The 26551-nt window shown below is 40.0% G+C and overlaps 1 protein-coding gene across 1 annotated transcript in view; it reads left to right on the top strand.

The window, feature by feature from the left end:
• The window catches only part of ITGA8 (integrin subunit alpha 8), a 244324-nt gene that overhangs the window by 52613 nt on the left and 165160 nt on the right, over positions 1 to 26551 (top strand). Inside the window, exons 6-8 of the mRNA XM_073677424.1 lie at positions 4772 to 4817; positions 15138 to 15263; positions 22978 to 23022. Of these exons, the coding sequence (XP_073533525.1) occupies positions 4772 to 4817; positions 15138 to 15263; positions 22978 to 23022 (217 nt within the window). The remainder of the gene's footprint in view (positions 1 to 4771; positions 4818 to 15137; positions 15264 to 22977; positions 23023 to 26551) is intronic.

Genomic DNA, 26551 nt, shown 5'->3' on the forward strand with positions numbered 1-26551 from the left:
CATGTAGAGATGAAATAAAAGTTTTAAAGAGATTCTGGACGCCGCAAGCGGACACCACTGACAGGTAGCAAGGTTACTGGAAACAATAGACAAATAGGCGAAGTCCTGAAGACCACTGGCAGGTAGCAGGGTTACTGAAAACAATAGACAAACAGGTGAAGTCCTGAAGACCACTGGCAGGTAGCAAGGTTACTGGAAACAATAGACAAACAGGTGAAGTCCTGAAGACCACTGATCGGTAGCAGGGTTACTGGAAACAATAGACAAATATGTGAAGTCCTGAAGACCACTGATCGGTAGCAGGGTTACTGGAAACAATAGACAAATAGGTGAAGTCCTGAAGACCACTGGCAGGTAGCAGGGTTACTGGAAACAATAGACAAATAGGTGAAGTCCTGAAGACCACTGACAGGTAGCAGGGTTATTGGAAACAATAGACAAACAGGTGAAGTCCTGAAGACCACTGATAGGTAGCAGGGTTACTGGAAACAATAGACAGACAGGTGAAGTCCTGAAGACCACTGACAGGTAGCAGGGTTACTGGAAGCTGCAGACAGGTAGGAGACGTTCTGATGACTGCGGACTGGAAGTGTACACAGACAACTAAAAAAGTTTCTAGCAAGTCTTAATACTAAGACACAGGCGTGTGTTTTGGGAGGCCTTAGAAATTCAACACTGGGGAGCATGTCGGGCTTTGCAAGAAATGAAGCACAAAAAAATCTAACGGACCGGAACAAGTGTATAACAGAGCTGAACTCTCATGTGATCATAAATCATTTGAGAAAAGCTTCTAAAAAGACAGATAAGCTATAAACTCTCTCCTTCAGAACAAGCTCACTGACTGATTTTCAGTTAATTCATTCTGTATCAACAACATCCATAAATTGTTTTTAGCCCAAAATATTTATGTTTCACGCACCCCGCCTAAGTTCAGATAGGGGCGAGACCGGTTACATGAACTCGTTGGAATCCTGGGGTAACAGTTATCCCGGGCGACCATAGGCTGCAGCTTCTCTCAGGCACACGATAGATTCAGTTGCTGACCAGACACATCTGACAAGAGTCTTCTTAAACGGTAGAACAGTAACATTTAATGAGGCACGACCAGTGCAATGCAAATGTCTCTTTGAGCAACAGGCTCCAGTAATAACAGTACAGTCTCCTTTGCAGCACAGCAGTACACAGTCTATTATCCGGTAGCACAGTACAGCACAGTTTTAATGCATACACAACCACAGGCTTTTCCTTCACAAGGACTCAATAGTACACAGCATTCTTTATCCTGCATGGAGATGGAGGAGGGAAGGGTGTGATGAGGGAGATGATCTCTATGACTGGCTTCTTTCCAGTCCTTATCTTCCTGGCCGATAATACCCCACACTGTTAGCTCAGGGAGTCTAACTGACATTTGTTTAGCTTCCCTCCTGACCTGAATTCTGTTCCCTTGCCTTCTGTGAGATACAGATCATAAGCCACCTTTCTCTTCGGCTCTGGCCAGACAGTAAACAACTTCTCCACAATCACCCTGGGGCTCTGCTAAAACACTCCCCTTCTCCTGTGACTGTGTTAACCGCTGTAGTTGCTGTATAGTTCTGGAGCACAACACTTCCCGTCTCCTGTGCTTGTTTTACTTACTAATAAGTGCTGAATTCTATTAAAGAAACAGCACTACTTCTGCATGTCACACTTGCATTTAAGTAAAAAAAAAAAAAAGGTGTTCATATCTTTTAAGGGACAACCAGCTGAACAATCTCTGTGTATATTAGTACAAAAGGACATCATAGATGGGTTATAGCAGTCGCAAATCTTAGGGAAGGGGATGTTAAAAAACGGTATCAGTGGTGATCAGCTGAGCAAACTAAGCCGGTGTTACAGTGTGTGTGCTGCACTGATGATTACAGGGTAATGTGTAAATATTTGGAAACTACAGATAAATCTTGACAATTTCTGGAAAACCTTGAGCTTGGCGGTGCGGCAGGAATGATTATCGGCAGGGAGGATTATCAGGAGGGAAGCTTCTCATACACCAGCTGCTTGTGACACTGAAGGGTCTCAGCTGGGACACCGTCCTCCTGGCTCCGCTCCGAAAATATTTAACTCTGCAGCAGAACATGAGGGACATTACCGCTGCTTATCGGACGCTTATTTACACGACATGTCAGGCGCTGTGTATGGCTTCATGTTATCCTTCAGTTTGTGCAATAAATTGTGGCCTCATTTATGCTCTAATACTGATCCCGGATGACTCCGCTCTGAGATTCTAGAAAAGCTGCTTTTATTGCTTCATTTCAGTGTATTATATGAGAGGTGATAAGATCTATGTAAATGTTACACTCAGGGGTTTACAAACGTGGCCTTTCTAAGAATGTAAAAGAAAACTAAAGGCTTGTTCACAAATAGCGTTTTTGTTGCAGCTTTTCAGTGTGTTTTTTGTGCAGAAAAAAACTTTGCTTTTTACGGTAGCAGCAAAATAGATAAGATTTCTAAAATGTCTTTCACATGGTGCATTTTTTCCTCTGCATTTCAATTCTTTCAGCGTTTTTGCTGCATTTTTACCCATTCAATTGAATGCATAAAAAAATGCGCGTAATGGACGTAATGTTTTTCCTTCCAACACTTTACGTTTTTCTGCAAAAAATGAATTGTGTGAACATACCCTAAGGCAGCAAGCTTTACCATGGGGGCTTACATGTCCATCAGTCCCATTAGTGACTGCTCTGGTGGCGCCCGCTTGTGATATTAAAGGGGTTGTCCAGTACTTTAGATTACCCCCTTAATGTATCCCCCATGGGCCCCTAAGCCTTTTTGTACTTACCTTATGTTGCAGATACTGCCTGTGAGAGGCGCTATCACTGGCCACTCAGAGGCATCACGTGATCTCTGTCTTCCGCGTTCCATGGTGGATGCCAGGCTGTGGGTGGGCCCCGGGGAGATACATTGGGGGGGGGGTAATATAAAGTTCTGGACAACTTCTTTAAATCAGTGGAAATAAATGGCACTAATCAGTATTCAGTTCTTGGGTGAAAGAAAAATCTTCAGACTCGATTCATTGTTTTATCTGCACTATATTTATTTTGCTGACTTTTTTTTTGTTTGCGACATGTTCTTCCTTCTATTTGAGCCTTTATTGAAGTTCTTATGTGTTCACCTCTTCTTTTTGGAAGTTTATGGTTTCCAGATGTATTCGGTTGATTCTTCAGTTTCGACTTTTTTTTTTTTTAAAAAAAAAGGTCGCAAATTTTGTTGCGTGTGTATTACCATCCCATCTCCCCAGAAGTGATTTTATGTATGCCTGAAAACTTTGGTGAAAATTCTGCTACCTTTTAGTGGGAAATTAAACTCTTGTTTTTGGCTAAAAATTTGCAAAAGAAGACAAAAATGAAAAGCACTTTTTTAAATTTTTCGCAAAATTCATAAACTGTGTGCTCCCTATGGATGAATTTGGCACAAAGAGAACCATCAGCAAATTACCAAAAATTCTATCTATCTATCTATCATCTATCCCATATCTATCTATCTATCTATCTATCTATCTATCTATCTATCTATCTATCATCTGTCCCATATCTATCTATCTATCTATCCCATATCTATCGATCTATCTATCTATCTATCTACAGTATCTATCTATCTGTCTTCTATCTATCTATCTATCTATCTATCTATCTATCTATCTACAGTATCTATCTATCTATCTATCTATCTATCTATCTATCTATCCCATATCTATCTATCTATCTATTATCTATCTATCCCATATCTATCGATCTATCTATCTATCCCATATCTATCTATTATCTATCTATCTATCTATCTATCTATCTATCTATCTATCTATTATCTATCCCATATCTATCTATCTATCTATCTATTATCTATCCCATATCTATCTGTCTATCTATCTATCCCATATCTATCTATCTATCTATCTATCTATCTATCCCATATCTATCTATCTTTCTATCTATCAATCCCATATCTATCTATCTATCTATCCCATATCTATCTATCTTTCTTTCTATCTATCTATCCCATATCTCTCTATCTATCTATCTATCTATCTATCTATCTATCCCATATCTATCTATCTATCTATCTATCTATCTATCTATCTATCATCTATCTATCTATACAGTATCTATCTATCTATCTATCTATCCCATATCTATCTATCTATCTATCTATCATCTATCTATCTATCTATCTATCTATCTATCTATCTATCCCATATCTATCTATCTATCTATCTATTATCTATCCCATATCTATCTATCTATCTATCTATTATCTATCCCATATCTATCTATCTATCTATCCCATATCTATCTATCTTTCTATCTATCTATCTATCTATCTATCTATCCCATATCTATCTATCTATCTATCTATCTATCTATCTATCCCATATCTATCTATCTTTCTTTTTATCTATCTATCTATCTATCTATCCCATATCTATCTATCTATCTATCTATCTATCTATCTATCTATCTATCTATCTATCTATCCCATATCTATCTATCTATCATCTATCTATATATCTATCTATCTATCTATCTATCTATCTCATATCTATCTATCTATCTATCATCTATCTATCTATCTATCTATCATCTATCTATCTATCTATCTATCTATCTATCTATCTATCTATCTATCTATCTATCCCATATCTATCTATCCCCCGGCCACCTTATGCTTTATCCTGTTACTATCATTCAGAGGCAGCTCTCCCGTATAATATAATACATTGTGTTTGCCTTCTGTCTAGAATGGAGACCTTGCAGTCGGAGGACCTGGCAGCTTTTATTGGCAAGGTAAGACTTATGTAACTGGATTTAGCACAGCATTAGTGGCTACATTGTTGCACACAGATTATCAGTATTTCCTCTTGTAAACAATGTAATTAAATCTCCTGTATCTAAGCCAAGCACACGGGATAGACGTGCAGCGCTCTGTATTCAGGATGTTCCTGGATTTCAGTTCGGTGGAAGTCCTTGGCCACGATCGTGAGCTGCAGCGCTGGCTCTATAGCCAACTATCCTTCTAGGAAGCCATTGCACGTGTTATGGGGTCTGTGAGCAGAAGAGATCCACATCATATCTGGCAGGATATCATTCCTACTAATGTAGACAAATACAAGGTTTTATACCTCTGCTGTCCAACTTTATATGTAGTTTTTTTTTTAGGTAAGTATGTCGATAACTTCGATGTCCTCCTTACAAAAATAGCACCACATCTGTCTTTAGGATGTCTGCGATATTGTAGTTCAGCCCCATTCATTTTGATGGAACTGAGCTGCAATACCAGTCAAAACCTGTGAACAGGCATTGCAGTGTTTTTAAAGAGGTCATCATGTTTTTCCAGTCCTATACAACCCCTTTAAATGGAATAAAAAAGTGAAAGCATTGATGATAAAGTTTGCATTACTATGACTCTTTTTTTCTGGTGGTGCTATGGGGCCTTTTAAAGTCAAAGATCTGTCACTTACCATAAATATGTCTTTTTTTTTTAACCTGGTGTAAATGCCGCTGTTCTCCTGAAATCGGCGTTGTTTTTCTTTTGTTCTTGCGCCTCTCCATTCCTGAGATATCACCTCTCTTATCTGCTTATAAATCTCTAGTCTTGTTATCCAAGGGGGTGTGGTCATCAAGAAGACGCCCACTGAGAAGCCTTTGAGCACCCACTTGGCTAACAAGACAAAATTTACAGACAGGGAAGAGAGGGCCATATCTCAGGAACGTAGAGGCGCAGGAACAAAAGAAAAACATGTCCGGATTCAGGAGAACAGCGGCATTTACACCAGACAAAAAATACATACTTATGGCAAGGTAGCAGGTTCTTTTTAACCCTATCAGATGGGGTGCCTACATCCATAAATTGATAAACTAAGTTTGCCACCACCCAGTCTTTTGCTTCTCCTTCCGTGACACTTGAGTCAATTCCCTTTGTCCTTCTTATTAAAAAAAATACTGGTCCTCTTGATTAAGGAATCGTCCACAGGTTCATGCTATTCATTAACGAAAAGGATGGAATAAACCAGGGCCGGGTGCCCTCGCTCCAAGAGACCCACATGGGGTCTTTATACCCTTGCTGCACAATTACCACCTCATGTGTATTCCAGCGATGGTCCTAGCGCCTTATACTGCTGCGGTCTGCTGGTACTATCCAGTTGTAGCATTCCTCCGATACTTATGTAATGCTGGATGTGGAATAACACATTAAACACTCATCTAGTTTTCACACAGTTCTGTATAGAGTGCTCCGCAGTAACATCTAGAGAGGTAAGAGACTAACATTGTCCAAGCCCCCGTACAAGAGGCAGATATTTATCCATACCTTCTCTGCCTGTTCTTTCTCATTTTCTTCAAGTGATTTGTCATTGATGGTCTGCCTGCTCCAGGGAAGCGGCTGTAAGATACAGTAAGCCGAGAAGATATGCGATAAAGTGAGCATCACTAAAACCAGAGATTTGCAAGACTTCACAGATGGAGTCATTACCAGTATAGGTGAAGATTGCATAGGCAACACTGGACGAGAAACCTGAAAGTCATCTTTGATGGTTCCAAAAAATGTCTAGTTCTATGAAATAGGCTGTTAATGTCCGTTGCTAAAAAGAAAAAGATAGAAACAAAATATTGCTGTAAGTAAAAAGTAATAATACATATAAATAACATAGGGTTCTTAGTAAACACTGTTTTGGGTAAAAAAAAAAGCATAAAAGCCATCCCACCACGACAAGGTGACCCAAATCGGGACAGTCCTATAAGATTTGCAAAGTCCCCTGTGAATGTTGTGCACATGTGCGACCACCACTCCATATGCTGTCTGGTCACACATGCTCCATACTGCAGCCGTACCCCTCAGAAGTGGCTGATCGCACATGTGTACTGTATTCAAAGGGGACCCAAATTTTTGGGATCAGCTGTTGGACTTCCAGCTGGATCAACGCCAGGGATCCTGGGCATGTGTGCACAGCGTGTATGGAGCAGGCTCTGTGTTTTTTCCAGCCAGCACCTGAAACTGACGGCTGCTATAGGAGCAGTTCAAACCGTTTAGTGCTGCAAGTTATAATACCTACTTTTCTAGGAACATTATTAAAATGTAAAAAAAAAATGAAATTAACATTTTTGGCATCACAAGAATCCTAATTGGCTATACTAATAAAATATTAGAATATACTGTACAGTGGTGGCCAAAAGTATTGGCACCCCTGCAATTATGTCAGATAATACTCAGTTTCTTCCTGAAAATGATTGCAATCACAAATTCTTTGGGATTATTATCTTCATTTAATTTGTCTTCAATGAAAAAAACACAAAAAGAATTGTCCTAAAGCCAAATTGGATAAAATTCCACACCAAACCTAAAAAAGGGGGTGGGACAAAAGTATTGGCACTGTTTGAAAAATCATGTGATGCTTCTCTAATTCGTGTAATTAACAGCACCTGTAACTTACCTGTGGCACCTAACAGGTGTTGGCAATAAGTAAATCACACTTGCAGCCAGTTAACATGGATTAAAGTTGACTCAACCTCTGTCCTGTGTCCTTGTGTGTACCACATTGAGCATGGAGAAAACAAAGAAGACCAAAGAACTGTCTGAGGACTTGAGAAACCAAATTGTGAGGAAGCATGAGCAATCTCAAGGCTACAAGTCCATCTACAAAGACCTGAATGTTCCTGTGTCTTCCGTGCGCAGTGTCATCAAGAAGTGTAAAGCCCATGGCACTGTGGCTAACCTCCCTAGATGTGGACGGAAAAGAAAAATTGACGATAGATTTCAACGCAAGATTGTGCGGATGGTGGATAAAGAACCTCGACTAACATCCAAACAAGTTCAAGCTGCCCTGCAGTCCGAGGGTACAACAGTGTCAACCCGTACTATCCGTCGGCGTCTGAATGAAAAGGGACTGTATTGTAGGATACCCAGGAAGACCCCACTTCTTACCCCGAGACATAAAAAAGCCAGGCTGGAGTTTGCCAAAACCTACCTGAGAAAGCCTAAAACGTTTTAGAAGAATGTTCTCTGGTCAGATGAGACAAAAGTAGAGCTTTTTGGGAAAAAGCATCAACATAGAGTGTACAGGAAAAAAAAAGAGGCATTCAAAGAAAAGAACACGGTCCCTACAGTCAAACATGGCGGAGGTTCCCTGATGTTTTGGGGTTGCTTTCCTGCCTCTGGCACTGGACTGCTTGACCGTGTGCATGGCATTATGAAGTCTGAAGACTACCAACAAATTTTGCAGCATAATGTAGGGCCCAGTGTGAGAAAGCTGGGTCTCCCTCAGGGGTCATGGGTCTTCCAGCAGGACAATGACCCAAAACACACTTCCAAAAGCACTATAAAATGGTTTGAGAGAAAGCACTGGAGACTTCTAAGGTGGCCAGCAATGAGTCCAGACCTGAATCCCATAGAACACCTGTGGAGAGATCTCAAAATGGCAGTTTGGAGAAGGCACCCTTCAAATATCAGGGACCTGGAGCAGTTTGCCAAAGAAGAATGGTCTACAATTCCAGCAGAGCATTGTAAGAAGCTCATTGATGGTTACCAGAAGCGGTTGTTCGCAATTATTTTGGCTAAAGGTTGTGCAACCAAGTATTAGGCTGAGGGTGCCAATACTTTTGTCTGGCCCATTTTTGGAGTTTTGTGTGAAATGATCAATGATTTGATTTTTGCTTCATTCTCTTTTGTGTTTTTTCCTTGCAAGCAAATTAAATGAAGATAATAATACCAAAGAATTTGTGATTGCAATCATTTTCAGGAAGAAATTGAGCATTATCTGACAGAATTGCAGGGGTGCCAATACTTTTGGCCACCACTGTATATCCATATGGTGAACACTTTAAAAAAAACAGAACTGCAGATCTGTTTATTAATCACTTCGCCTCTGGAAAAAATGGAATAAAATAGGTAAAAAAAATGGAATGTACCCCAAAATGGTATAATTAAAAAGTACAGCTCATACTGCAAAAATAAAACAGACCCTCATACAACTCTGTCTACCAAACACAAAAATGTTAGAGTTGTTGGAAGGTGAGATGGAAAAATTGAAAGTGAAGAGAGTCCCCCTGGGACTCTGACTCCTAGGAGCGTGCATAAACCTAGAGCTGACCCTCCCTCAAGCAATCATACTTTTATCACTTTTTCTGTGGATTGGTGATCAATGTTGCCTCCTCCTCCTATCAAATTTTTTATCCTCTTAATATACTGCAGTTATCATATTACATAGCACTGTGTACTTACAATTGCTCATTTTGCCTTTCTACCCAGCTGATTCTGCTCTATGTAGAAACAGGAAGTCTCATTTCCTTGCATGAGTCATTCCCCTCTTCAACTCCTGACCAGGCTGCTCCCTCCTCATACCGCCAGGAATTTTGCTGTGACTCATGACTCATTCAGGGAAAAGAGACTTCCTGTTTCTGCATAGGGTTTAAAAGGATTCAACTAGTCAGTTTTTAACCACGTGATGTCAGTTTTTAACCACGGGTGTCTTACAGTCCGTATTTTTCGGCGACTGTAAGATGCCCTTTTTTCCCCCAAATTTGGGAGGAAAATAGGGGTGTGCCTTGTAGTACGAATGTAGCTTATCGAGGGGGTGGCGGCGGTGGCGCAGGAGGCAGGGTCGTCAGTGCTGGAAGCTGGTGGTAGTAGCAGGAGTGGGGTGATGCTGCGGGCCCTGGGCTGGGAGGAGGGGGAGTCCTGGCGGTGTGAGGCAGGAGCCATTGATCTCCCGGTACAATAATGAGCCGAGATCTCAATCTGCGCATGCGTCGCCTCCAGGGCCATTTTCCTGAAGCCCACCGCCGGGAGATCAGTGGCTCCTGCCTCGCACCGCCGAGACACCCCTTCCTCCCAGCCCAGAACCAGAACCCGCAGCATCGCCTCACTCCTGCTGCCACCAGCTTCCTGCAGCGACGACCCTGCTCCTGCCTCCTGTGACCCCTCTCCACCGTTCTTTTCCCGGTAATCTAAATTCGGACTATAAATCGGATCCCCATTATCACATAAAAAAATGTTTTTTTCCTATTTTTCTCCACTAAACTTGGGGTCTGTCTTATTGTCCGGTGCATCTTATAGTCCCAAAAATACGATAATGGGAAAGAGAAGCATTAACTGGGTAGAAAGGCAAAATGAGCAATTGTAAGTACACCGTGCTAAATAATATGATGACTGCAATATATTAAGATAAAAACTTTGATGGAAGGAGGAGGAGGAGGAGGAGGGCTTCTTTAAAGTCTCATATTTGTATGAACAGTTGCAGATTTCAGATAGCACCACATCTAATTCTGCTTTTGCTTTAAATGTGTAAAGAGGAGAAAACGTGACGGAATCTTGTAATATTAACTTGGCATCGTGTAGACGGTCTCTGCAGGTTGTGTATGGTATATGATCATTTTGTGGTGTGAGGTAACTGCCGACCGTACAACGTATTTTAGGATCTGGACAGATTCTTCGTTGATCCATTGCCAACTTCATGCACTAAAATAAAATCTGCTTTAATTATGCTCATCATTAACAATGGGATATTACTTCCACCTGTTGAGAACCATTATCCAGACTCCTCGCGTTCTCACACTGCATGTTCAGCCAGATCAATTGCCGATCTGCCTTTTTCCTTTACTTTTTCCCCATTCGCACATTTCCGGTCATAAAAAGGTAACAGATGTGTGGTTCAGAGTTGGCTCCATTTGACCAGGTCAGATTTATTAGCCTAAAAATCAGAGGTGTTACTTAAAGCTCCTGGTCTCTTAGTCAAGACTTATAACAGGACCCCCCACCCCTACCTTAGACCACTTACAGCACCACTGTTATATTATGGGGTAGAGGGACCATTGAGCCCCATCAGGCCCTAAATCCCAAGAGCATCCCCTATAGTTTCATAACTTTTACCTGGGGAGGACCCAGACAGCCGAGACCTCTGAACAACCTCAGAATATGGACTCTTTACTCTCCCTTATCTCATCATAGAGCTTCCCTTTATGTATTTCTTACAATACTCTGAGCCGTGAAATTCATAATCTTGGTCCCATAATAATATATAATAATTTTTATTTCTATAGTTCCAATATATTCTGCAGCACTTTAGATTTTAGAGGGTAATTGTATAAACAAGATAAGGCATTACAGAATAACATATAGTTCAAAACATACCAAGAGGAGTGAGGATACGGCTCGCAAGCGTGCAATCTATGAGGAAATAGAGGTAACATAAAAAGTAAAAAGGTAAAAATAAAAAATAAAGTGCTTGTATTGTATAGGGGCATTCAAATAACACTGCATGACCTGGTCACTATATAGTATCTGTACAAAGTGCGTGGAAGAGAGAACAGGGGATAGTTAGCTTGATTAGCGAGGTGAGGCGAGAGGCCAGTCTAAAGAAATGTGTTTTTAGGGTAAGCTTGAAGCTGTGGATACTGGGAATTAACCGAATTGTCTGGGGAAGTGCATTCCAAAAAAACTGGTGCAGCACGAAAGAAATCCTGGAAACGGGAGTGTGACGTTCGGATTATAGAGGATGTTGGTCTATGGTCATTGACGGAACAAAGAGGACAGGTAGGGTGATAGATGGAGTTGAGGGAGGTGCAGAACTGTGAAGAGCTTTGTGGATGAGAGACATAAGTTTATATTGGATTCTGTAGCAGAGGGGTAACCAGTGCAATGACTGGCACAAGGTGGAGGCATCAGTGTAGCGGTTAGACAGAACTATAATCCCGGCTGCGACATTCATGATAGATTGGAGAGAGTAGAGTTTAATAAGAAGGAGACCAATCAGTAGAAAGTTGCATTAGCCCAGATGAGAATGAATAAGAGCAATAGTGAGGGTTTTTGCAGAGTCAAAGGTAAGAAAAGTTTGAATTCTACAGATGTTTTTGAGTTGCAGGTGACATGCGTTAAATATGTTAGACAGTAGTTTCACATTTGAAGTGAGGCCCCTAACTGACTGGGCCAATGTGCAGCTATGCAGATGTCACATATTTTATGGCCCCACCTGCCTCTCAATGATATCTGTATTACTAATGAAAGGGTATTCCAATCTCATAAGGTGATTTCATATCAATACAATATGCCATCACTTTTTTGAAAAGTAGGGATCTGAAAGGTAGGGATCCTGAGACATAGAATGATTTTTACATGTCAGTGGTTGCCTTTATTTAATAACATTTCAGCCTGCAATCGTCATTCTTTTATTCATTTTCAGCCCTCCCCCCACATATTTATCCATTTTGCAGCCTAATTCATGTTTCATATTTTTTATTTTCTTTTTGGGAGTTTTTTTTCCAGTAATATAGGCTGGATGTGAGGTGTGCATGTATCCAGAGTACTGCTATGTTCATTAGCTTATATACCAGCACAGTTTTAATCCTTCAGTTATTTCTTTTTCATGTGCTTATCTCTTTTTCTCGCTCCTCTCCCTGATACTGTAGATGCTTTTCTCCTTTTTACGTCATGCATATCTGTGTAAAACCTCTGACCTATTGCTATCTCTAATACTGAGAGAAGTGAAGGAGAGGGCAGAGAGAGTTGACGGAACCATAGCCAGGAGTTTCAATGGATTTGTAACAGTTTTGCAAAGAACTGAGCTAGGTAACTGATATTCTACTGCAGCAAAATGGTAAAGATTTTTTTTATGAACACTGTTTAGAAAGTTGCTTAACTGTGGTGTACATATGGTACAAAAAATGCAGGTTGCAAGACCTGTAATGGCCAGAAATATTGTTATTCCTCATGTATACACACAGGACAGTTTATCCAGGTACTGCCATTACCAGCGGTGATTGGAATTATATGTTCTCCTTCCATGAAGAGAAAATGATGTATTTCTGATTCGGAGACAAAAAACATGGCTGCCTGCCATCTGTTTGATATAAATCATTAGCAAGAAGCATATACAGGATGGTTGATTAGAGATTTTCCGAATCCTACACCAGGAAATATTGCTTTCTGTAGGCTGAAACTAAAAGGAATGGAATGATTACAACCCAATTCATATGATTATGTCATCATGGGCTCAACATTAGAAAACCATATCAATATAAGGGCATAGTCAGACGGCCGTATACCACGGACATCGCAGTGCACGGACTGGCCGGCAGCTCTCCTGACCCGAGCGTGACAGCTGCATAGAAATACATGCTGTCACACTTAGGACAGGAGTGACAGTCCGAGCATGGCGATGTGATCGTCATATGTGTTATACGGCCCTAAGAGGTACACTGACATCCTACTAATCAGACAGTGATTTATTCATGCTTGTTGGGGCCTTCCCACTTCATCCAGAAATCCCTCTTTATCATTATGTCCGTACATCCCACAGCATGACATCACCACATACTGGTACATCTGAGGATGTCCTGGTGGTTAGATAGCAAGCCCATAAATACAGAATTTACATCGGGGCTCCAAGATAGTTCCACGGTTAAACCTAAATAAAACTGATTTATTAAAAGTTTCTATGTTTGTAGTATTTGGTGTTCATTTACCTTAAAGGGAGTGTGTCAGAAAGTTTTTGCTTCTTAATCTGAGAGCGGCGTAATATAAGGGAAAAGAGCCTGATTCAATGGATGTGTCACTTATCAGGCTGTGTCCTGTAGTTATATTACAATCAGTGTTTTATCAGCAGGAGATAATCACTGCAGGACTAGGTGTCACATGCAGGCCAGTCAGGCTAATCTGTTTAACTCCGCCCCCACACTGATTGGCAGTTTACTGACAGTGTACACAGAAAGCTGCCAATCAGTGGTGTGTGGGGGGGGGGGAATTATACACTGATTGGCAGTTTACTGACAGTGTACACAGAAAGCTGCCAATCAGTGGTGTGTGTGGGGGGGGAATTATACACTGATTGGCAGTTTACTGACAGTGTACACAGAAAGCTGCCAATCAGTGGTGTGTGTGGGGGGGGATTATACACTGATTGGCAGTTTACTGACAGTGTACACAGAAAGCTGCCAATCAGTGGTGTGTGTGTGTGTGGGGGGGGGGGGATTATACACAACTCAGCATTCTGAGTACTGCTACATCTACAGCAGAGAAAACAGATATTTTATCAAAACTGCAGCAAGCAGCCCAGTAAATGACACATCGCTGGAAAACTACAGCAAGCAGTCCAGTAAGTGATACATCTCTGTCTGCCCTACATCATGTTGCTCTCAGAATCCATAGTAAAAACCTGCTGACAGATTCCCTTTAAATAGTACCTGCTCTTTCAGGTGACTTTTCAGAATATCATGTCTCTATTTAGCACATGTTCAGAAGCAGCAGCAGCACGGAGGACATTATAAAGCAGTACTGAGCAGTGTAACTGTGAATCCAGCACAGGGATGAGATAAAACACCTACTAGAAAAACAAGTGAAATATAGCACTTGTGCTCCTACAATCTATAACTATACATTGGAGAACAAAGATAGCTAAGTAAATCAAAGCAGCAGGTGGCAAGTAAGTGTGCCTGCACACTTTAAAGTCTATGCAGGCTTCCATACTAGTAGTGACGTCACTGGCACAGCTCGGGTTGTGGACTGAGAGAGATGTCACCAGCCGGGGCGTTGCCACTGACAGAACCCGATCATTGATTGGAGCCAACGATCCTATCTTCTACTTTGGATTATAACTTTCAGACTATTCATCTACTGCCAGTGGCACCCCTCCATCTATACATAGAGCTGTGGCGGCATCATGAGTTTGCATACAGCCACTTTATACCATAGGTACTGTATATTTTTCGAGGGGACTTTAGTGTGATGTCTTAAGGTGCCTACAGGTCAGATATGGATTTGCACAGGTGGATTTCACTAGATACAGTGCTGTTTATTGTTCATTACTTACTAGATACATCAGCACAATCTCTCTCTCCATAGACTTCATTAAGCAGCTGTAATCTGATCCCTCATTGAGCTTTCAGTCTGTCTTGTTTTCAGCAAGATGGATTTTTTTTTTTTTTTAGAGTGAATGATGAGATCAGGAAGGGGGAAAGTGTCTCATAAGTGGAGAAAGAATATTTCTCCAGTAAGATATATTACAAATGTCTTACATTCACTTGTACTATTAATTCCTTCAAAGTTTGTTGAAATGAAAGCGACCAATTTTAGATTAAATGAACTGTTATTTATATTGAAATAATTGTATTTGTATTCAGGGCAGGTCTTCAGTGCCAACATCGTGGAAATATTTAAAGGCTATTCTTTCCGGAACATTATCAGAAACCTTGCTGGAGAGAAGAAGACTAAAGTGGGTGACTCTGCCTACGACTATAGCTACAAAGGTAAGTCGTAAAGAGAACCCTCAGCAGACTCGTGAAACGATGCCCAACATCTCCTAACTTAGCCCACATTGTCACAGTGTTCTTCCATTTTTCTTCTCTGCCACCTCTAATTTGCTTTATAGAAGATAATAGTCCTCTTCTGTCCACTATGTTGGTTTTGGATATTACTGCAGGCAGCAGCTTTGGTATCTACATATCACTGGATACTTTACAAAGCTGAAGTGTTGTCATATTCTAACCATAGTGATATAGATAAGTACACCAATTCTTTCCAAAAACTAAGGCCATAAAGTATATGATACAATGATCTCTAAAGAAGAAACTTTACAAAAGACCAAAAATATAAAGATAAAATAGTACATTTTTAAAAAAGCATAATAAAGGTACATATAAAATTGTGAGATAAAATATACAAAGGCACAAGGTGGGTGTACCCGGATGAGGAAGCAGCGAGTATCCATACCATTTATCCCAGAGTGACAAATATAAATGGCACTTCTATATACAAAACACTAATCAAACTGTTGACAGTGACGAGAAGCATGAAACAAGATATAACATAGTGCCAATCATATATAGAATATAGAGCAGAGTATAGGTATTCAAGGAAATCTAGATAAATATAAGTACAAGTGTATGCCGCATTACCTCACTTGTTGTATCCAGGGTCACACCACACCCGACGCGCGTTTCGCATTGAAATGCTTCGTCCATTGGTCATTTGTAATGTTTCTTCTTTGGCGATCATAGTGATATAGATAAAAAATGGGAAGCAGGATTATCAAAACCCAAAAATGTAGAGATAAGGCACAGGAAAGGCTACACATTGTTCCTGGTGCTGCAGCATGCAGGTTACATTGAGTGTGCAAACTTCAGCCCAATGTAACTTTGGTCCCTGGGTGATTACATTAAGAGACGAAATTAAGTTACAAACAAAATTTTAGAATACCTGAGAATTTGATATTTCGATTAGATAGTTTGGTCATGTGTGAGTATCTATAGGTTGAGACAATCAAAATGAGTTGAATCGCCAATTTTCAAAGAGTGAAGTAGATCTTGCGAAAAAGGTATGATTAAAATTAACAATCATATTAAAAAAAATATGTCAGTAAGATTGTTGAGGTTGAATAAAATGATACTTTGATGTCTGCGATCTGATGTCTTATTCCAAAGAAATTCATGTTTATCATAATATGTAAATGAGCTGTTAAGATCTATGGGCCGGACATAGATCTCCCCGAGAATCTGCCTCCAGGGCTTATTTTAAATTAAAGGAGAGATCACCAGTGTGAGACATGTAGATCAGGAGAGCAGACTGTCAGTCATTACATGTCTCAGACTGGTAACACCTCATCTGGCCACTGATTTCCCCTGTATGGGAAATGTAGGATTACTTGCTGACCTCGAAGAATAATAAGAAAAATTCCAGCACCAAAAATTAATAAAAATGAAAAGTCTTAATTAACATAATAAAAAAGTCATAGTTCCAATAAAAAATTAAAATGTTGGGGGTGGTGGGGTGGAAACCGGGAAAAAAAAGGGGAAAAAAAGTATGTATGTTTTATGCTACTATGACTTTTTTATTATATCAATAAAGACTTTTCATTTTTATACATTTTTTGGTGCTGGAATTTTTCGGATTATTTTTCGTGACTTCTATACCGGGGAATGTGGCCTCGTTTTTTCCGTGCATCAATATATGGATTGCGCATTTCCGCTGTCTACAATGGTGAGCTGATAACTTTTTTCCCTTTTTTATTTGCTGGCCATTTAATAGAATCAGTGATCCTCTAATACATGGAGGGGATGGGATCACATGAATGTCCTGACAGCCGTGAACCCCCTTTATCATGTCCATATGACCTAAAGAGCTGACGGACAGGGGTCATCCTTGTGACGCATCCCTTTTTATGATTTATGGAGAATCCCGAGCTATTACTTCATGAGCAATTGGCCTTTCCTATGGTAATTTTTATTGAAAATGTGTCTAATCCAAGACAGTAAAATCCTACAATTTATAAGAATGTCTGAAGTGATCCCAGCGGTGATGGCTCGGTGGTGTATAAACAGGATGTCGTCCATTTAGATCATTCCCTTCTATAAAGTGTCTCCTTCTGATCTCTGCATTGTGGTTTATTTAGATACGTGGAGATAGTTTTATTTTCTCAGATAATCTCTCGCAGAGACGAAACCTAATGTTTATTAACATTGAAAATATACAAACCATTGTGACATTTATTGAGAGGAAATTAATTCCTTTACCTCCCGGGGAGGACACAGATCTTTTGTGTTTGTGCTTTTCAGCTTCGGGATCTATCTTATAGGCAATGGTAGAAATTAGGATTTCTGCTAAATTACTTCTTAGAGATAAGCAAAAGAGATAACTTTTCTAATTGACTGTGTTGCAGATGTCCTTAATTTTTTTTTCACAAATGCGATTAATGCTATAGGCGGTGATATATATATATATATATATTTCTGCATTTGATGCTTGGTTGGTGGCACGCACTATTTGTGACCGCAGTAGGAGATGATGTGATGGAGCTGTGATTGAAGCGGAGGTGGTCCAGTCTTGATCCTGTTATTACAGCCAATTGCCACACTTGATGAAGATTTTCAGTGGCGTAACTAGATTCCGATTTGGCGCCGGTGCAACATTTGGACTGGGACCCCCCTCCCATCCTGCTATATATATGTCTTCCATCCTGGTAAATATGTGCCCCATCCTGGTATGTTTGGTCCCATCCTGGTCCCTAATCCTGGGCCCCATCTTGGTATATATCCCTCATCTTTGAATGTATGTTCCCTATCCTAGTATATATGTCCTCTGTCCTGGTATATGTCCTTTATTTTGAGCCCCATCCAGGTATACACAATGGGGAAAATAAGTATTTGATACTCTGCCAATTTTGCAAGTTTTCCCACCTACAAAGAATGGAGAGGTTTGTAAATTTTATCGTAGGTCACTTCACCTGTGAGAGACAGAATCTAAAAAGAAAAAACAGAAAATCACATTGTATGATTTTTAAATAATTTAATTGCATTTTATTGCATGAAATAAGTATTTGATCACCTTCCAACCAGCAAGAATTCTGGCTCTCATGGACCTGTTAGTTTTTCTATAAGAAGCCCTCCTACTCTGTACTCATTACCTGTATTAATTGCTCCTGTTTGAACTCGTTACCTCTCTAAAAGACACCTTTCCACACACTCAATCAAACACACTCCAACCTCTCCACTATGGCCAAAACCAAAGAGCTGTTTAAGAACACCAGGGGCAAAATTGTAGACCTGCACAATGCTAGGGATGGGCTACAGGACAATAGGCAAGCACATTGGTGAGAAGGCAACAACTGTTGGCACAATTATTAGAAAATGGAAGAAACACAAGATGACTGTCAATCTTCCTAGGTCTGGGACTCCATGAATGATCTCCCCTTGTGGGGTAAGGATGATTCTGTGAAAGGTCAGGAATCAGCCCAGAACTACACAGGAGGACCTGGTCAATGACCTGAAGAGAGTTGGGATCACAGTATCAAACTTTACCGTTAGTAACACACTACGCCATCATGGATTAAAATCTTGCAGAGCACACAAGGTCCCCTTAGTCACGCCAGCACATGTCCAGGACCATTTGAAGTTCACTAATGACCATCTGGATGATCCAGTGGAGGCATGGAAGAAGATTATGTGGTCAGATGAGACCAAAATAGAACTTTTTGCTATCAACTCCACTTGCCGTGTTTGGAGGAAGGAGAAGGATGAGTAGAACTCTAAAAACACCGTCCCAACCATGAAGCATGGTGGGGGAAACATCATACTTTGGGGGTGCTTTTCTGCAAAGGGGACAGGACGACTGCACCATATTGAAGGAAGGATGGATGGGATCATGTATCACAAGATTTTGGCCAACAACCTCCTTCCCTCAGTAAGAGCATTGAAGATGGGACGTGGCTGGGTCTTCCAGCATGACAATGACCCAAAACACACAGCCAGGGCAACTAAGGAGTCGCTCCGTGAGAAGCATTTCAAGGTCCTGGAGTGGCCTAGCCAGTCTCCAGACGTGAAACTAATAGAAAATCTTTGGAGGGGGCTGAAACTCAATGTTGAACAGTGACAGCCCCGAAACCTGAAAGATCTGGAGAAGATCTGTATGGAGGAAGGGGCCAAAATCCCTGCTGCAGTGCGTGCAAACCTGGTCAAGAACTACAGGAAACGTCTGCCCTCTGTAATTGCAAAAAAGGTTTCTTTACCAAATATCAAGTTCTGTTTTTCTATTTTATTAAATACTTATTTCCTGCAATAAAATGCTAATTAGTTATGCAAAAATCATGCAATGTGATTTTCTGGATTTTTTTTTTAAGATTCTGTCTCTCACAGATGAAGTGTATCTACGATAAAAATTACAGACCTCTCCATTCTTTGTAGGTGGGAAAACTTGCAAAATCGGCAGTGTTTCAAATACTTATTTTCCCTACTGTATGTCTGGAGGCCCACGACCGGTCTGTGACTCTCAGTCCTAACACAGACCACGAAACATGTGTTAATTCAGTCTAGTGTGTATGGCCATCTTCACACTAGAAGGAAGAGGGAAAGTAGAGAGAAGCAAAGCCAAGAATAGTGTCTGATTGATATCAGATTCAGCAGGACAGCCAGCTAGTTAAAGAAGTTGCAAAGACTCCACACCAGCAAAATGTTAGTATAATCAAAACTAGTAATTCCCTCCTTTTAATTTTCAATGTAAGTTTTAAACAGTGTAGGCAGTCATATTATCTTCCATCTGGACCGCCATAACAGTCATGTCTCAGCTTTACTGTCACTATTAACCGGCCATTATATGAAGTAAAGGTAGAAATTAGGCAACATATAATATACTTCTCTCTGTTCCATATGGTAAACAAGTCTACAAATCCTTATGTTCCACGTCTGGTGCAATGTAAGGCACGAACATTGGCTTCTCGACCATGGGCCTGACGCTTTAGGATGTGTTTACATGATCTTGGATGTGTAATCAGAATTTGTGGTTCTCATTGACTATTTGCCGGTTCCGGTTGACAAGGAAATTTCTCTGGGGTAATTGTCTCCCCGTATATAAATAGACGATATACTACCTACTGTTTAACCCTAGGCTTTCTCATTTGTTAGAGCATAATGTGAGGCCTGTTGTGATGTGGCCATTTATAATGTACTATAATAGAGCTAATTGCAGCCATCCACTTTAACATAATGAGAAAATTATGCCTGTACAGTAATCTTCCTGTACAGCGTCAGCTCGTGTTATAATCTGTAAAATTACTAAAATATATATTTTTCCATGGAATGCTGTGTTTCATTGATATAGCAATCATTTTTCTTTCGTATCTCTTCTACCCAGTGACGTAACTAGAGTACGATGGGACCCAGTGTAAAATTTGGACCGGTGCCCCCACCTACATGTTGGTCAGATGTATGCACCCTTGTAGCATTCTAGAACCTATAAAATATGGGTATTCACCCCACATGTAATAACGTCCCCCATCCTGTCTCCTTCCTGTAATAATGTCCCCCGTCCTGTCTCCTTCCTGTAATAATGTCCCCCATCCTGGCCCCTTACTGATTTAATGTCCCCCGTCCTGGCCCCTTACTGAATTATTGTCCCACATCCTGGGCCTCTTTCTATAATAATGTCCCCTGTCCTGGACACCTTTCTGTAATAATGTCTCTCATTCCTATAACAGTGTCCCCATACTGGGCCATTTCCTGGTATACAGTTCTACATCCTGGACCCCTTCCTGGTATAATGTCCTTCATCCTGGGCCCCTTCCAGTAATAATATCCATACCCTGGCCCCTTCCTGTAATAATTCCCCGTTCCATCCTGGGCCCCATCCTATAACTAACTCACCTACACTGAGCCTCTTCCTGATATAATGTCCCCATCCTGGGCCCCTTTCTTTAATATTGTCCCCTGTCCTGGGCACCTTTCTGTAATAATTCCCTTCTCAATCCTGGGCCCCATCCTATAACTAACTCACCCACACTGAGGCTCTTCCTAATATAATGTCTCCCATCCTGGGACCATTCCAGCAATAATGTCCATCGTTCTACAACAACACATTTTAAAAATAAATAAATGATTCTTCTTGCCTTCACTGCTCCCAGGACGCGTGGTGTCCTCTTCTATAGCCGACGCAGAAGCCAGAAGCTGACTTTCTATCCTATACCCTATCTCTGTGCCTCATTTCTACTAGGACTAATTTTTTATCAAGCCATAATATTTCCATCCAGTACGTTGATGTACATCTGTACATGATATCTTAAAGACATTATTAGAAATTAGCCTTTAAAGCAATGTGTCATCAGTGGATAGCCTATCGTTTGAAGAATAATCATTTTAATTTACATTTGATAAATCAATAATAATTTTGATTTGTAATATATCTTATCAGAGAAATCTGCTTCCTTCTCCTCCTGGACTGATTTTTCACTCTAAATTCAGTTGTAAAATCTGTATTCAGTGAAGACAGATTTTCCCATTACCAAGATAGGAGATGACAGTTGGTGCTCATAAGATGCTATGGAGGTGGGAGGAGCTAGAGGCAGACACAGACATTCTACTGCAAGTTCTCATGAAACAATAGTTACACTGTAAATCAAGTTTTTATATTATACATTTCTTGGTGATTTTTTAAAAATTTTTATGTATCAAAATCTATATTTTAAAAAATTACTGAAATCTTGCAGTTTTCACTCCGGCCAAGTCTTACAATAGGTTGGCACTTCCTTGCTGTTCAGTAGAGATCATGTTTCAATACCCATATATTAGAGATGGCGCAAATCGATTTGCAGGCCCTTCAGTAATCTATGGCCACTGAATCGGAGCCTTGAGAATCACCTCTTACCTGACAGCATCCCCCTGCTCCTCTTTTTATTAGCCGGCCTGACGTATCGCTATCATTGTGCCATGATGCACATGTGTTGTTGCGCCAAGTCGGCTAAACAAAAGAAAGGTTGTTGATGCCGTCAACTAAGTGGCTCCTGTTCCGTGGCTTTGGATTATAAGTGGCCGATGGAACGAGTCCTGCAAATCGGTTTGTACCATAGCTAATATATAGGTATTGAAAAGTGATCTATGCAGAACAGAAAGTGTTAGCCTATTTTGAGGCTTGGCCAGAGAGAAAACTGCAAGATTTCAGGAGTTTTGTTTTTCAATATAGAGTATAATATCTAAAATGTAAAAAATTTTTTTTTCTAAAGTTCTTAAAAAGAAGTTTAACTTCAATTTGCACTGACTCTACAATATATAGATAAAACAGGATCCATCATTCATTATATTTGATGTCACCGCTCACCTCCTCCCCCTCTCTGCGCAATGACTTCTGCACAGATGACACAATTTTCTCCCATCATCTCTAAGCTGTTATTTCCATGGTGCTGCTGTAAAACAAATATCTAAATACTGGTAATCCGATCTCAAGCAAAATGGTCACCCCCTTAAAAAAAAAGAATAAAAAAAACACACACAATCATAATAATATATGTAATCAAAAACTAGTAAAAAATATAGATAATATGATTAATTAATGGACATTAAATGGAGAGACGTCAGTGTCCGTATGCCTGACACCATCTATGTTTTATATTCTGTTTTATAATGAATGGATGGTGAATCCCGTCTTCTGCTATGATACCAAATTGATTACTCATAATATATATATTTACTTATTTCTTTACAGGATACTCAGTGGCTGTAGGAGAATTTACAGGCGATTCTGAGCAAGGTAATGTACTAACCTCAGACCACAGACCTGGGTGCATTAGGGTTCTCATAAGAGGAGGTAGCTCTTTATCAAGCATTCATCATTGTCAGTAATGTGCCTCTGGTTAACTGCAAGACTATTAAATATTAAAGGATGAGTGCCATTACTGGTGGAAGCAGAAAGTAGATTGGAATGAACATCTTCCCGATCCGATGATGACTCATGGAAACCTGTGTCTCAGTAGTATAGAAGTCTGCGAACTAATTGCTGCAAATGAAGAAACCAGTCTGGACCTTTAAAACTGTCAAAATGCTGAGCCCAAAAGTAAAACAAGCATAAAATGCATAACAGAAGTAATAAATTATCCATGATATCCTCTTGTGCCAGGTTGGCTCCTGAAATTTGTAGCACTGGGATGCTTTAGATTATTTAGAATAAATAATCCTTACTTGGAGGTTTCAAAAGACTATTTTTTAACAATCTACTGTGTTTTCGCGAAAATAAAACCTACCTATAAATTAGTCCCAAACATGAGTATCCTTGAAATATAAGCCTTAGTCCAAAAATAAGCCCTAGTCCAAAAATAAGCCTTAGTTACAGTCAGGGTTGGAGTTAGGAGGGGGAGACCTGGGTGATTGTCCAGGGCCCCCCCCCCCTAGTGTTTTTATTCCGAGGTTAAGATTACTTAAGGACATTTCGTGACATCACAGTATTGGGAAATTTTGCATTAATCGTGGTGGTCCAAATTTTAAGAGTATGGATGCCTTTTTAATATATATTTTTTTACTTAAATGCATTTAATTTGAACTAAAAATCATTATTACAATTGGGTTTCATTGAGAATTTTGCACTGTTTGCCTCCTACAGCCCTTGTGCTCACAAAAAGCAGTTTTTGCTGTGTTTTTGCTGCAGATTATATGTATTAATTGTTGATTATTGCAGTTAGTTTTATACTCCAAAAAAGCAGCAAAAATGCAGCATATTTGCATTTTTTTGCACTTTTTCATTGATTTTTTTTTAGGCGAAAAAAATGCTGCAAAAACTCTGAAAAAGCACTGAAAGAATTGACATGCTGCAGTTTTCAAAAACTCAAACTCAGTCAGGAAAATAAAAACAATCGAGAGCATGAGATTTCAGAAATCTCTTAGCTTTTACAAGTATTGTAAAGCTGTGTTCCCATGATGAGCTTTTGGTGAGTTTTTGATGTTGCAGATTTTCTGCACCCATTAAGTAAAATAGCTTACTTGCATTTTCAAAAATACGCAGTGTAAAAAACTCGCCAAAAACTCATCACATGGGAATGGTAGCCTAAAAAGCAGCTTTTACGTTGCATAAAAAAAAACGCAGATAAAAAGCTGCAAAAATGCAACCTAGCCTAACACTATAGGGTCAGGTCAGATTTTCTTGGGGGTGATAAGATATGATGTGTGGGCTATGTTCACACATCATAGTTTTTTTGCCGTCAATTTTCTGCAGCAAAACCCGATCTTCAAGGGCATTTTGTTCAGGATTTTTCTTGCACTTTTTATGCATGTACATAAAGTTCTGTGAAAAATAGACTTTGCTGGTACTGCTAAAGGCAGCTGAAAATTTGCATAAAAAACTGCATCAAAAAACGTTGAAAAAAACATGATGTGTGAACATAGCCTAAGAATTCCTAAACTTTTACATTACCACCAGTGGATTTCATCTATAGGGTGAGCGTCTCCACCCTCCAATATATCGATTTTCAAAAAGTGAGATCTTACTTTTTTTTTGTTGGCAGGGTCTCTGGGCGCAGGCTTCAGAGTTTTGCGAGGCAGAACATGTAGACATGGGGGGCAGGATCTACTATAACAGGAACCAGCTGTACGAGAACCTGTCCCTATGCAGAGTCTTACTACGCAGATGAAAGGCTCCACTCCTGCCACTTCCACCCTATAACAAGCTGTTTCTGATGGGAGATCACATTGATTGAGTGTGTTTTGGAAATAGACTTCCTTTCGACCAGCCGTCCTCATGAGCTCTTGGCTTTCGGCTCGTCAGATCACAGAGTTATTCTGAACTACTTCATAAGGGCAGTGGCGTAAGGAAACTAGTAGGATGTATATCAAAACAGTAGTTCTATCAGTGCATTGTAGGTCCATGGGATATTCTTCTGTTTCTTACATTTTCCAGGTGCTTTTTGTTATGGTAGTCATGCACTTTTCCACGTTCTTCTTTCCCCCCTGAAAAGTCCAGAACCATCCAATTATCAGTAAAAAAAAAAAATATATATATATATTATTATTTAGTAGAGGTGGGTCCTAGTAACTGCAAAAATCATTTTCGACTTGGAGGACTTATGCTCAACTTCTCCTGTGGGGGAGCTGTAGGAAAATTGAATGAGTGCTGATTGAGTCTCCCATAGATTAGAGCTCATCCTAACAGCCAGGAACCCAGTGATCAACCATTGATGTAACAAAAAAAAAAGGAATTATTCAAAATGTCAGATTGATCTATTTTATGCTATGATATATTAGACCAATGACTTTAATGAAAGTCCAAAATTATCCAAGTATTTGTGAGATGCTTAAAGGTGTTGCTCTAGTTTCAAAGACACATTAAAAAAAAATTAATAAAGAATAATGAGTTAATAGAGGTGATCTACTCTTAAGGATCCCAGTAGTGAAAATGGAGGAAAATGAGAATTGGAGGACTTGAGGTAGATACTCCCTTTCGCCTGTGGTGGCGCTGTAGGAGAATGGAATGAGTGCTGTCTGGGTCTCCTGCCGATTATAGCTGATCCTTAGAGGTTCTAACAGACAGGAACCAAGTTATTTGCCTATGGTTGGATGAGCCATTTAACAAAAAGTGGGTAGGTGTTATTTCTTACCTTTCTTCTTTAGTCAACATATCCTGAGATGAGTGATGTAAGATGGATTGGCCATCTTTACAATTAAAAAAAAAACCAAAAACATAATTTTGTGATACTCTGTTGGGAGATGTTTTTGCTGTACGTGCCTGTATGTGGACACCTAGTGGTTGTGATGTGAATTACAACCGAATGCCGGTTTTTGCCGTGATTTTCAGCAAGTGACACATCGCTGGAATCAGGGTCTCTGCCACTACATCATGCTGCTCTCAGATTACATATCAAAAACCTGCTGAAGAATTCCCTTTAAAGAGTACCTGCTGTATCAGGTGACTTTTCAGAATAAAATGTCTCTATTTAGCACATATTCAGTACCAGCAGCATCAGCATGGAGGACATTATAAAGCGGCACTGAGCAGTGTAACTGTGAATCCAGCACAGGGATAAGAGATAAAACACCTACTAGAAAAACAAGTCAAATATAGCGCATTTTTCAACTGCCGTGCACCACTGCCAGAATTGTACCCATCTCTCTCAAAATTGACTCCACTTTTATAAAAATATACTGAATTTGTCGGGCACGATTAACCCTTCCCTGTTTTGTCTTAAAAGCTGGCTGAGGTGGTCAGGAGTGGAGTAAAAGTGGCAAACAATGTTAAAATTTTATGATGATTTTATCAAACTGTGCGACATTTCAAGCAGTTTTATGCCGAAATC

The sequence above is a fragment of the Phyllobates terribilis genome, unplaced genomic scaffold, assembly GCF_046119375.1.
Source record: "Phyllobates terribilis strain yellow unplaced genomic scaffold, ASM4611937v1 Scaffold_4__5_contigs__length_816908805, whole genome shotgun sequence".
Classification (NCBI taxonomy): Eukaryota; Metazoa; Chordata; class Amphibia; order Anura; family Dendrobatidae; genus Phyllobates; species Phyllobates terribilis.